This window comes from Salmo trutta, chromosome 23 (assembly GCF_901001165.1).
Source record: "Salmo trutta chromosome 23, fSalTru1.1, whole genome shotgun sequence".
NCBI lineage: Eukaryota > Metazoa > Chordata > Actinopteri > Salmoniformes > Salmonidae > Salmo > Salmo trutta.
This window is the reverse complement of record NC_042979.1, coordinates 31,707,189-31,720,640: the sequence shown is the minus strand read 5'-3', so window position 1 is coordinate 31,720,640 and position 13,452 is coordinate 31,707,189. Positions and strand designations below refer to the sequence as shown.

Sequence of the window (13,452 nt, the reverse complement as noted above, 5' to 3'; positions counted from 1 at the left end):
CTACCCCCTCCTTTCGAAACGTTTTGAAACACAATACAATCGTCCCCCTCAAATCTTATTGGCTCTCTTGTTGAAACAGGCCCTGAAGATTTATGTTATACAACGTTTGACATGTTTGAACGAACCTAAATGGGGGAAAAATGATTTTTTTTCTAAATTGCTGTCCCGTGGCCGACTGAGCATTTGGATTAGCCTTCAGACGCGCTAACAACAACAAGCTAATGGAACATAAAGGATGGACTTTTTCGAACGAAAATACATTTGTTTTGGACCTGGGATTCCTGGAAGTGCTTTCTGATGAAGACAACCAAAGGTAAGGGATTATTGACAATAGTATACAAGATTAGATGTGATATGCAATTGTCCCAAGATGGCGCAGAGCTGTATTTACTAGGTAATTTTCTGAGTATCGCATCCCCTTTTATCGCAAAGTGTGATTACCCAGTAAAGTTATTTTTAAATCTGGTATTACAGGTGCTTTCAAGAGATATTCATCTATAAATCTTAGAATGACAATATTACATTTTAAAAATGTTTTCGAATAGTAATTGAGTAAATTGTAGCACTGTTTCCCGGGATGCATTTGAGGGAAAATAGTTAGTCAACGTTATGTGCCGATGTAAAATGCTGTTTTTATATATAAATATGAACTTTATCGAACAAAAGAATGCATGCATTGTGTAACATGATGTCCTAGGTGTGTCATCTGATGAAGTTTGTAAAAGGTTAGTGCTGCATTTAGCTGTTTTTTGGTTATTTGTGATGCATGTGGTTGGTCGGAAAATGGCTATGTGGCTACTTTTAACATGTACTCCTCTAACATAATCTAATGTTTTGCTTTTCCTGTAAAGCCTTTTTGAAATCGGACAACGTGGTTCGATTCAGGAGAGGTGTATCTATAAAACGATATAATTTGAAAAAAAAAATGAAACAAAAAAAATGATTACATTTTTTCGCTGGATGTCCGTCCTGCCGCACAGGGGTTAAAACATGCTATTAATGGTCCTCTGAGTATATAAAAAAAAGATTTGGTAAACTTCCACCGGTAAGCCATCCAGCTGAGCAGTTGCCATACCAGGCAGTGATGCAACCAGTAAGGATGCTCTCGATGGTGCAGCTGTAGAACCTTTTGAGAATCTGAGGACCCATGCCAAATCTTTTCAGTCTCCTGAGGGGGAATAGGTTTTGTCGTGCCCACTTCACAACTGTCTTGGTGTGCTTGGACCACATTAGTTTGTTGTTGATGTGGACAATAAGGAATTTGAAGCTCTCAACCTGCTCCACTGCAGCCCCGTCGATGAGACACCACACTGCCAGGTCTCTGATCTCCTCCCTATAGGCTGTCTCGTCGTTGTTGGTGATCAGGCCTACCGCTGTGTCATCGGCAAACTTAATGATGGTGTTGGAGTCGTGCCTGGCAGCGCAGTCATGAGTGAACAGGGAGTTGGCTATACTCTGCCTTGTCTTCGGACGGTAAGTTGGTGGTTGTAGACATCCCTCTAGTGGTGTGGGGGCTGTGCTTTGGCAAAGTGGGTGGGGTTATATCCTGCCTGTTTGGCCTTGTCCGGGGGTATCATCGGATGGGGCCACAGTGTCTTCTGATCCCTCCTGTCTCAGCCTCCAGTATATATGCTGCAGTAGTTTGTGTCGGGGGGCTAGGGTCAGTCTGTTACATCTGGAGTATTCTCTTGTCTTATCCGGTGTCCTGTGTGAATTTAAATATGCTCTCTCTAATTCTCTCTTTCTTTCTCTCGGAGGACCTGAGCCCTAGGACCATGCCTCAGGAATACCTGGCATGATGACTCCTTGCTGTCCCCAGTCCACCTGGCCATGCTGCTGCTCCAGTTTCAACTGTTCTGCCTGCGGCTACGGAACCCTGACCTGTTCACCGGACGTGCTTGTTGCACCCTCGACAACTACTATGATTATTATTATTTGACCATGCTGGTCATTTATGAACATTTTAACATCTTGACCATGTTCTGTTACAATGTCCACCCGGCACAGCCAGAAGAGGACTGGCCAACCCTCATAGCCTGGTTCCTCTCTAGGTTTCTTCCTAGGTTTTTGGCCTTTCTAGGGAGTTTTTCTTAGGGAGTTTTTCCTAGCCACCGTGCTTCTTTCACATGCATTGCTTGCTGTTTGGGGTTTTAGGCTGGGTTTCTGTACAGCACTTTGAGATTTCAGCTGATGTACGAAGGGCTATATAAATACATTTGATTTGATTTGAGTACAGGAGGGGACTGAACACGCACCCCTGAGGGGCCACTGTGTTGAGGATCAGCGTGGTGGATGTGTTGTTACCTACCCTTACCACCTGGGGGCGGCCCCTCAGGAAGTCCAGGATCCAGTTGCAGAAGGAGGTGTTTAGTCCCAGGGTCCTTAGCTTATTGATGAGCTTTGAGGGCACTATGGTGTTGAACGCTGAGCTGAAGTCTCAATGAATAGCATTCTCACATAGGTGTTCCTTTTGTCCAGGTGGGAATGGGCAGTGTGGAGTGCAATAGAGATTGCATCATCTGTGGATCTATTGGGGCAGTATGCAAATTGGAGTGGGTCTAGGGTTTCTGAGATAATGGTGTTGATGTGAGCCATTCAAAGCACTTCATGGCTACAGACGTGAGTGCTACAGATCAGTAGTCATTTAGGCAGGTTACGTTAGTGTTTTGGGGCACAGGCACCATGGTGGTCTGCTTAAAACATGTAGGTATTACAGACTCGGACAGGGAGAGGTTGAAAATATCAGTGAAGACACTTGCCAGTTGATCAGCGCATGCTCTCAGTGCACGTACTGGTAATTCGTCTGGCCCTGCGGCCTTGTGAATGTTGACCTGTTTAAAGGTCTTACTCACATCGGCTGCGGAGAGCGTGATCAACCAATCTTCCAGAACAGCTGCTGCTCTCATGCATGTTTCAGTGTTATTTGCCTCAAAAGGAGCATAGAAGTAGTTTAGCTCATCTGGTAGGCTCGTGTCACTGGGAAGCTCTCGGCTGTGCTTCCCTTTGTAGTCTGTAATGGTTTGCAAGCCCTGCCACGTCCGACGAGCGTCATAGCCAGTGTAGTACGATTCAATCTTAGTCCTGTATTGATGCTTTGCCTGTTTGATGGTTTGTCGGAGGGCATAGCGGGATTTCTTATAAGCTTCCAGGTTACAGTCCCGCTCCTTGATAGCAGCAGCTCTAGCCTTTAGCTCAGTGCGGATGTTGCCTGTAATCAATGTTTTCTGGTTGGGGTATGTACGTATGGTCACTGTGGGGACGACGTCATCGATGCACTTATTGATGAAGCCAATGACTGATGTGGTGTGCTCCTCAATGTCATCGGAGGAGTCCTGGAACATATTCCAGTCTGTACTAGCAAAACAGTCCTGTAGCTTAGCATCTGCTTCATCTGTCCACTTTTTTATTGATCTTGTCACTGGTGCTTTCTGCTTCCTGCTTCCTCAGTGAAAACAAGTTACTGGGCAAATGTCAAATTGGCTTTTTACCAAATTACTGTACGACAGACCACGTAATTGACAAACAAACAAACCAAAACAAAGGCCAAGTCTTCTAATGCTTTGTTGATAAAAATAACATATTTTAACCCAATTTGGCATGAGGGTCTGCTTTACGAATTGATGGAAAGTGGTTTTGGGGGAAAACATTCAACATCTTAAAATCCATGTACTCAAACAACAAGTGTGCGGTTAAAACTGGCAAAGAACTACACATTTCTTTCCACAGGGCCGTAGGGTGAGGCAGGGATGCAGCTTGAGCCCCACCCTCTTCAAAATATATGTCAACGAATTGGCGAGGGCACTAGAAGAGTCTGCAGCACCCGGCCTCACCCTACTAGAATATGAAGTCAAATGTCTACTGTTTGCTGATGATCTGGTGCTTCTGTCCCCAACCAAGGAGGGCCTACAACACCACCTAGATCTTCTGCACATATTCTGTCAGACTTGGGCCTGACAGTAAATCTCAGCAAGAAAAAAATACAAAAAACTTCTTTGTATTATCTTTTACCAGATCTATTATGTTATATTCTCCTACATTCCGTTCACATTTCCACAAACTTCAAATTGTTTCCTTTCAAATGGTACCAAGAATATGCATTACCTTGCTTCAGGGCCTGAGCTACAGGCAGTTAGATTTGGGTATGTCATTTTAGCATCACAGCAGACAGATTTGTGATCTGTTGCCACACGAAAAGGGTAACCAGTGAGGAACAAAAACCATGGTAAAAACATCCCATATTTATGTTTTTTTATTTTCCCTTTTGTACTTTAACTATTTGCACATCGTTACAACACTGTATATAGCCATAAAATGACATTTGACATGCCTCTATTTTTTTTGAACTTTTGTGAGTGTAATGTTTACTGTTAATATTCTATTGTTTATTTCACTTTTGTTTGTTGTCTATTTCACTTGGTTTGGCAATGTAAATATGTTTCCCATGCCAATAAAGCCCTTTGAATTGAATTAGAGGAGAGAGAGAGCATTACATTACCCACTACAGTACAATACATTACCCACTACAATACCTTTGGTGGTTTCCCACCAACCGGGGAGAGCTGGGCTTAAGAAAGACTATCATTATATATTAATAACAATGGAGTCTTCTCCACAGGCCCAGCTCAATATGGCCCCTATTGATTTTTCACTGAAGTATTTTGATGAGAGTATAGGGACTGACACTTTGATTACGTTTACCGCTAGTCTGTGCGTGTGTGGTGGGTGTCTTCAATGACTTTAACTTGTTTGTAAAGACCACGTCTGTGTGTACTGCGTGTGTGTGTGTACCCTGTGTGTGTGTGTGTGTGTACTGTGTGCGTGTACTGTGTGTGTGTACCCTGTGTGTATTCCATGTCATAACTGTTGGTGGCATATTGCTGTTCTGTTTCTTTACCTGAGACAGTTAACCTTCTCCTCCTTGCTTGTCCTTGTCTGTCTATCTCACAATCTCTCCTCTCCATCTTTCTTTATCGCTCCCCTCAATTTATTTTCTGCCACTCTCACTTTCTCTCCCTCTCTCCTTTCCTGACTTTTTTTTAACACAATCGTTTTACAAATTACAGCCCTGGCATTTTGGTAAGGGCATCTGACTCAGTTGGTTCTTCACAGCTCTGTCAATCTGTCCTGCTGCCACTCCATGCGTGAAACCTCAAAAGCACGGCCAAAAGAAGACTCAGTCAGAACAATACAACACACAGAGCTGTAACAATTCGACATACACACACACACACACACACACACACACACACACACACACTTACAGCCAGAGGGGGCACAATCAGAGAGTTACAGCGTGTTTTCCAGGAGGCTGGTCCTCTCTCCTCTCCTCCAGCTGATCAAGTTTCAGTAGCTCCAGACCCTGAATCTGGCTGCACCACAGTCAGTGTTGGACTTAGAAACGTGGACACCAGCTAGCTAGCTAGACCAGTGGATCTCAAACTGGGGTCCACACTGTGGTACGGCGGTACTGCAGTGGGTCTGTGGCCAGATCAAAATAAAAATATATACATATCAATATACATTTATTTTATTTTTTACAAATATTGCTAGCAACAATGTATAAAACTAATTTGGCCAAAGGGTATGTGGAAGCAGTTCAGAGGTGCAGTTTAATACAATACAATACAATGTACTATTACTCATCAACAATACTTATTTCTTAACTCAATACTTCTTGTATTCCCTAAACATTTTACTTTCAACATAAATGCACTGTAATTTAAGCTTTAAATGGCTAAATGTTCTCCCTGCCCCATGGCAAAATGTGTAGAGTTGCCTTTAAAATGGGAACCTTTAAAATTGTATTTTGCTGGGCCCAAGATCAATCAATCAAATGTATTTATAAAGCCCTTCTAACGTAAGCTGATGTCGAAAAGTGCTGTACAAAAACCCAGCCTAAAACCCCAAACAGCAAGCAATGCAGTTGTAGAAGCACGGTGGCTAGGAAAAACTCCCTAGAAAGGCCGGAACCTAGGAAGAAACCTAGAGAGGAACCAGGCTATGAGGGGTGGCCAGTCCTCTTCTGGCTGTGCCAGATAGAACATGGCCAAGAAGTGCAAATGTTCATAGATGACCAGCAGGGTCAGATAATAATAATCACAGTGGTTGTAGAGGGTGCAACAGGTCAGCACCTCAGGAGTAAATGTCAGTTGGCTTTTTATAGCCGATCATTCAGAGTATCTCTAGGGGCTCCATAGCCGCAGGCAAAAGTTGAAACTGGAGCAGAAGCATGACCAGGTGGACTGGGGACAGCATGGAGTCATCAGGCCAGGTAGTCCTGAGGCATGGTCCTAGGGCTGAGAGAGAGAGAGAGAGTGAGAGAGAGAGAGAGAGAGAGAGAGAGAGAGAGAGAGAGAATCACATTACCCACTACAGTACAATACATTACCCACACATTACCCACTACAATACCTTTGGTGGTTTCAAACAGGCAGGATATAACCCCACCCACTTTGCCAAAGCACAGCCCCCACACCACTAGAGGGATATCATCAACCACCAACTACCATCCTGAGACAAGGCCGAGTATAGCCCACGAAGATCTCCCCCACGGCACGGACCTGAGGGGGGGCACCAACTCGGACAGGAAGATCATGTCAGTGACTCAACCCACTCAAGTGACGCACCCCTCCTAGGGACGGCATGGAAGAGCACCAGTAAGCCAGTGACTCAGCCCCTGTAATAGGGTTTGAGGCAGAGAATCCCAGTGGAGAGAGGGGAACCGGCCAGGCAGAGACAACAAGGGCAGTTTGTTGCTCCAGTGCCTTTCCGTTCACCTTGACACTCCTGGCCCAGACTTCACTCAATCATAGGACCTACTAAAGAGATGAGTCTTCAATAAAGACGTAAAGGTCGAGACCGAGTCTGCATCTCTCACATGGATAGGCAGACCATTCCATAAAAATTGAGCTATATAGGAGAAAGGTCTGCCTCCAGCTGTTTGCTTAGAAATTCTAGAGAAAGTAAGGAGGCCTGCGTCTTGTGACCGTAGTGTATGTGTAGATATGTACGGCAGGACCAAATCAGAAAGATAGGTAGGTGCAAGCCCATGTAATGCTTTGCAGGTTAGCAGTAAAACCTTGAAATCAGCCCTAGCCTTAACAGGAAGCCAGTGTTGAGAGGCTAGCACTGGAGTACTATGATAACATTTTTGGGTTCAAGTCAAGATTCTAGCAGCCGTGTTTAGCACTAACGGAACTTTATTTAGTGCTTTATCCGGGTAGCCGGAAAGTAGAGCATTGCAGTAGTCTATCCCAGAAGTGACAAAAGCATGGATACATTTTTCTGCGTCATTTTTGGACAGAAAGTTTTGGATTTTTGCAATGTTACGTAGGTGGAAAAAAGCAGTCCTTGAAACAGTCTTGATTTGTTCGTCAAAAGAGAGATTAGGGTCCAGAGTAACGATGAGGTCCTTCACAGTTTTATTTGAGATGACTGCACAACCATTGAGATGAATTGTCAGATTCAACAGAAGATCTCTTTGTTTCTTGGGACCTAGAACTAGCATCTCTGTTTTGTCCGAGTCCTTATGTCTGAAACACAGGCTTCCAGGGAGGGCAATTTTGGGTCTTCACCATGTTTCATCCCAAATCTACAGCTGTGTGTCGTCCGCATAGCAGTGAAAGTTAAAATTAGGTTTCCGAATGACATCACCAAGAGGTAAAATATATAGTGAAAACAATAGTGGTCCTAAAACGGAGCATTCAGGAACACCAACATTTACAGTTGATTTGTCAGTGGACAAACCATCTACAGAGACAAACTGATATCTTTCCGACAGATAAGATCTAAACCAGGCCAGAACTTGTCCGTGTAGACCAATTTGGGTTTCCAATCTCTCCAAAAGAATGTGGTGATCGATGGTATCAAAAGCAGCTCTCAGGTCTAGGAGAACAAGGACAGATGCAGAGCCTCGGTCGGACGCCATTAAAAGGTAATTTACCACCTTCACAAGTGCAGTCTCAGTGCTATGATGGGGTCTAAAACCAGACTGAAGCGTTTCGTAAACATTGTTTGTCTGCAGGAAGGCAATACTTGGTTAGTCTGGCCATGCACTGCAGCAGTTGTAGTAAAACTCCTTGTATGCTATTTTTATCGCACTCTAAAGTCCGTGTTGTGTTCTGATTTTGAGGCTACACTGGTTAGCCAACCTCTTGCTGCTACACTAGCTAGCCAACCTCTTGCTGCTACACTAGCTAGCCCACCTCTTGCTGCTACACTAGCTAGCAACCTCTTGCTGCTACACTATCTAACCCACCTCTTGCTGCTACACTAGCTAACCCACCTCTTGCTGCTACACTAGCTAGCTCACCTCTTGCTGCTACACTAGCTAACCCACCGCTTGCTGCTACCCTAGCTAGCCCACCTCTTGCTGCTATACTAGCTAGCCCACCTCTTGCTGCTACAGTAGCTAGCCTACCTCTTGCTGTTACACTAGCTAACCCACCTCTTGGGCAGCCTGCTACAGCTAGCTGCCAGACAATGTTATAAGTGGGAATATGGTGTTTTTCACATCATACACCTGGCCTTCCATCCTGCTTGCCTGTCACATTTTGGTGATATTACAGTCATGCCTCATATGCATGAGAGAAAACCATGTTATTCCAATATGTGTCAATAGCCCACAACGATGCATGCTAAGTGTGGAAACCACTGCCGATTGTGCTTAGGATGCATTATATTTGCACAGAGCATGCACTTTTCTTATTCAAATGGGGACCTTTGCTCCTGGGGATGAAAATACATTTTGTAAGGTCATTTAGAATCTGCCATGTCTCTTGTCAGAGTAAGCATATGTCAAGTCAATGTGTCCATTTTGGCAGTTGAAAGGCAGTTAATAACACAAGTGACACTGTTATGAAATATTTCATATACGGAAGTGAAGAGTGTTCCATCTCATTGTGTTATGCTAAATCAAAACCTTTGAATGTAATTAAATGCATTTCCCCCAGGGGAATCCTTGTTGTCATGCACAGTTAACAAAATAGATTAATAAACTAATGTTTTTATCAATGCAACTTGATGTCTTTGGCTATGTTTAATCGGCCCTGCACCTATACGGATGCACCTTTAATGACTATATGGAAATGCTCACCTAATAGCATTACACCATCCAATTGCATTTCTTGTTGACACTCTTGCATGTTGCGAGTGCCTTCAGAAAATATTCACACCCCTAGACTTTTTCCACATTTTGTTGTGTTACAGCCTGAATTTAAAATGGATTAAATGGAGAGTTTGTGTCACTGATCTACACACAATACCCCATATTTTCAAAGTGGATTATTTTTTATATATTTTTTTTTTTACAAATTAATAACAAATGAAAAGCTGTAAAGTCTTGAGTCAATAAGTATTCAACTTATTTGTTATGGCAAGCCTAAATAAGTTCAGGAGTAAAAATGTGCTAAACATGTCACATAATAAGTTACATGGACTCACTAGGTGTGCAACAATAGTGGTTAACATGATTTTTGAATGACTAGCCCATCTCTGTACCCCACATATTGTCACACCCTGATCTGGTTCACCTGACCTTGTGATTGTCTCCACCTCCTCCAGGTGTCGCTTATTAACCCCGGTGTATATATCCCTGTTTCCTGTCTCTCTGTGCCAGTTCGTCTTGTTTGCCAAGTTAACCAGCGGTTTTCCTTGCTCCTATTTTTCCCAGTCTCTGTTTGTTTCTAGTCCTCCTGGTTTCGACCATTGCCTGTCCTGACTCTGTACCTGCCTGCCTGACCACTCTGCCTGTTCTGACTACCAGCCTGCCTATCCCCTTGTACTGTTTTGGACCTGCCTTTGCCTACTCCCTTTGTTAAAATAAATATCGGAGCTCTATCATCTGCCTCCTGTGTCTGCATTTTGGTCTCGCCTTGTGCCCTTATACATATACAATTATCTGTAAGGTCCCTCAGTCGAGAAGTGAATTTCACTCAGGGATTTCACCATGAGGCCAATGGTGATTTTAAAACAGTTACCGAGTTTAATGATGTGATAGGAGAAAACTGAGCATGGATCAAGAACATTATAGTCACTCCACAATACTGACCTTAATTAGGTTTGTGCAATAAGGCACTAAGGTAATACTGCATCATGCTATGGGTATGCTTGTCATCGGCAAAGGACTAGGGAGTTATTTAGGATAAAAATGAATGGAATAGAGCTAAGCACAAGCAAAATCCTAGAGGAAAACCTGGTTCAGTCTGCTTTACACCAGACACTGAGAGACATATTCACTTTTCAGCAGGACAATAACCAAAAACACAAGGCCAAATATACACTGGAGTTGCTTACCAAGACGACATTGAATGTTCCTGAACGGCCTAGTTACAATTTTGACTTAAATCGGCGTGAAAATCTATGGCAATGATCAACAACCAACTTGACTGTGCTTGAATAATATTTTAAAGAATAATGGGCAAGTATTGTAAAATCCAGGTATGCAAAGCTCTTAGAGACTTACCCAAAAACACTCACAGCTGTAATCGCTGCCAAAGGTGATTATAACATATTGACTCACGGGGTTGAATTTCTTACTTAATCAAGATATATTAGTGTTTTTTAAATTATTTTTATCATCAAATGTTTCTTCCACTTTGACCTTACATAGTATTGTGTGTGGAACTTTGACAAAAAGGACAAGTAAATCAATTTTATTCTTATCTTTGTAACATAACAAAATGTGTAAAAAATCAAGTGGTCTGAATACTTTCTGAAGGCAGTGTACATGCTATAAACAGCCAAACTGTGTCCTACTATGTTTAATATCTAATCCATTTAATAACCTGTTATCAGAGTTAGGTAGCAAACAAATGTAGGTTATGCTGCATATGGTACATATATTTTGTGCATCCACATGCTGTGAAAAATAAGTAGCTTACGTTAATCAGGCAACGACATGCTTTTGCTTCAACCAGATGTTTCATCTGTAGCCTGTTGTAGCAACACAACAATTAGAAGAGAGAAGAGAGTGTGTGAGAGAGAGCGATTGACTACATTAATTAATCCAGTACATTCTTTTGAGAGTTGTATTTACCTATAAGAGTCTCGTGTGCGTTTTGCTCTGGTTTCGTTTTGCATGTGGTTTCTGCAGAGTGAACGAGTCTCGAGGGCCGGGGGAAAGGTGGGTAGGGGGTAGGCAGCATAGCACGAGCTGTGCATTCGGAGGCAGAGGCAGCGACAGAGGCACAGCACCAACCAGATGCGCGCGGAGGGCACAGCAGAACAGAGTCGAGCAGAACGAGAGCATGGTGGAACGCGCTGCGCGCACGGAGGGGAACGCGCTGATTGACAGCTTCGGAGGCACGCCGCACACGAACCGAGTCCGCTAATCTGCCTGAACCGCTCTTGTCAAAAGCTTCTGTGCGAAATAACCATCCTCATGCATATCAGCTACTAAACTGCCGCTGACGCTAGCCTTGCAGTCATCACTCAATTGTGGGAAGAAATCAACCGCACCACATAGCAAGGTAGCAGGCGATAGGCTATTGCACTGTACCTTGGCTTTCTCCTTTTCACTCAAAACGGGACAGTCTGGAAGTAACTAACTATTTGTTTTTTTACTTCTTCAATACTGAGGATAACACATTCTTGGCACTTGCTTAACGATTGGTGAGAGCAATTCTGTAAGGAGAGCGCTAATGATTTTTTTTAGACACATTTATTTGGAATATATTCACGCTATCCAAGTGACATTTTCATTGGATTCTCTGTTCATTTTCTTACTTTGACTTTCTCTGATCTCTGATTGTTATAGGTTGTTGCCTGCCGAAGGTAACGGCCAAAATTAACCAAAGACAACCCAGAGAGGCAAATAAGTTCAGTTCTGTGCGTTGGGTATGAGCTCACTATGTGTGTGGCTGTAGCTTCCCCATTACTCCTTCTAGAACCGTAGCCAGCCCGTGTGGTCGAGAAGTAGTTTAGCTTCTCTCTCCCTCTGTATGTGAACACTTAAGAGCTAACACCCCGTTCTATGGAGTAGATCGTCCGGAAAGAGACTAATAGAGCGTTCTCCTTTCCCCCGCCTGGTACCAACAGGCGGCTTTGGTCTAAAGGTTCTCCGGAGAATGGTAAATGACCGAAGGGGAATCATGAACAGCACTTCGGAACTCGAAGATGGACCACGGCATAAAAACCAGGTACGTGGCAAGCCTCCATGTATCTCTTTTCCCAGGGCAGTTTGTGCGTTGTAAGGCTTTATAGGTTTGGCATAGAGCGCCAGACAGGCAGTTGCACCTTTGGCGCAGTATTTCATGTTCCTCTCGCGGGAAGCGAAGCCCTGTTATGTTTTGGGGGCAGCGCTCTGTTCTGTGGGAGTAGCGCAGCGGAGCTCCCCTCTCTCCCCAGCGGTCTCTCCACTCTCTCCCCAGCGGTCTCTCCCCTCGCTCTGGCACTTCTTGTTCCTGTCACAGTTTGTAACCCAGCCCTCGATCAAGTGGGTGGCTAATAGGTTATTTCCCCCCCTAATGCACGCCTCGGAAGATACGGTGATATTATCTCCAGCCGGAATTGCTTTACTGATCGAGAAAGAGGCGAGCAAAGGGGAAGAGATTTTGGACCCCTTGGACAGTGTGATATTGGCTTTTCCATCTCCGAATTATATACGGTAGATGTGGAATTCATCTGCTGGGCTGGTTGTGCATCGCCCCCCCCATTATGTTTCCACCTAGTTAAAGCTAATTTGATTAATTATGTTCAAACGTGCTGTCGTGATCTTTCCTAAGTGTGTATTGGGGGGTTGAGGGAAATATTTGCTAGCTCATTTCTATGATAGACCGGCGGAGAAAACGCCTAGTAGTCTGACCACGTAGTTCAGATGAATGGAGATGTACGCGGACGTGCGCTGCGTTGCGGGCGGTCAAGATCACTTTGGGGAATAGTTAATGTGTGATCGCAAGGTCAGTGCAAGGTAATATAGTGACGGGGGACGCTGGGGCTGTAGATGACGTGATGGAGACAGTAGCGGTGCGTGGGTAAAATCACTGAGAAAGCCAAGACAGTAAAAAAAAGCCATATTACAACCTATGTTGTGATAATTGCGTTGTTTGCGCTATAACTATTAATTCATACGCCACCCTGATATACAATAAGGCCGTGACAACAAAATGACAGTCACACAGAGGTGTAATACATTAAACTAAACATACGTTTGTTTCATCACAAAACTGGAGAGCAACATTTATCTGAAGTCTACCAAGCAAATATATAACAAACAGTTATATCACCTTCAGCATAGTCAAGTAGGTTATTGTATTCGACAGTTTACTAATCAACTACTGATTTAGAACCACAGAGTTAACACAAATCAGCACAGACAACAGGAGCACTGCCTCCGCTATTTGAGCACCATTTCAAATTCAAAATGTAAACATCATCAAATCAACAAGGCTATAAATGCTTAGCTTAATACACTGAAAACAAACTAAAACATACCAAAAACAATTTAGTCCAATC

The 13,452-nt window shown here is 43.6% G+C and overlaps 1 protein-coding gene and 1 long non-coding RNA gene across 3 annotated transcripts in view; one reads left to right on the top strand and one right to left on the bottom strand.

Annotated features, from left to right (window-relative positions):
• Positions 1-4,206: 4,206 nt before the first annotated feature.
• Positions 4,207-6,172, bottom strand: LOC115160240 (uncharacterized). Its single transcript, XR_003869048.1, has 3 exons — positions 6,132-6,172; positions 5,262-5,478; positions 4,207-5,148 (listed from the first exon to the last, which is right to left on the bottom strand). It is a non-coding gene; the product is annotated as an uncharacterized LOC115160240 (long non-coding RNA).
• A 5,108-nt stretch (positions 6,173-11,280) lies between these two features.
• Positions 11,281-13,452, top strand: part of LOC115159794 (fibrinogen C domain-containing protein 1) — a 240,664-nt gene continuing 238,492 nt past the window's right edge. For both annotated transcript variants that reach the window (XM_029709852.1, XM_029709851.1), the window contains exon 1: positions 11,281-12,137. In XM_029709852.1, the coding sequence (XP_029565712.1) occupies positions 12,066-12,137 (72 nt within the window). In that variant the 5' untranslated portion in view covers positions 11,281-12,065. The remainder of the gene's footprint in view (positions 12,138-13,452) is intronic.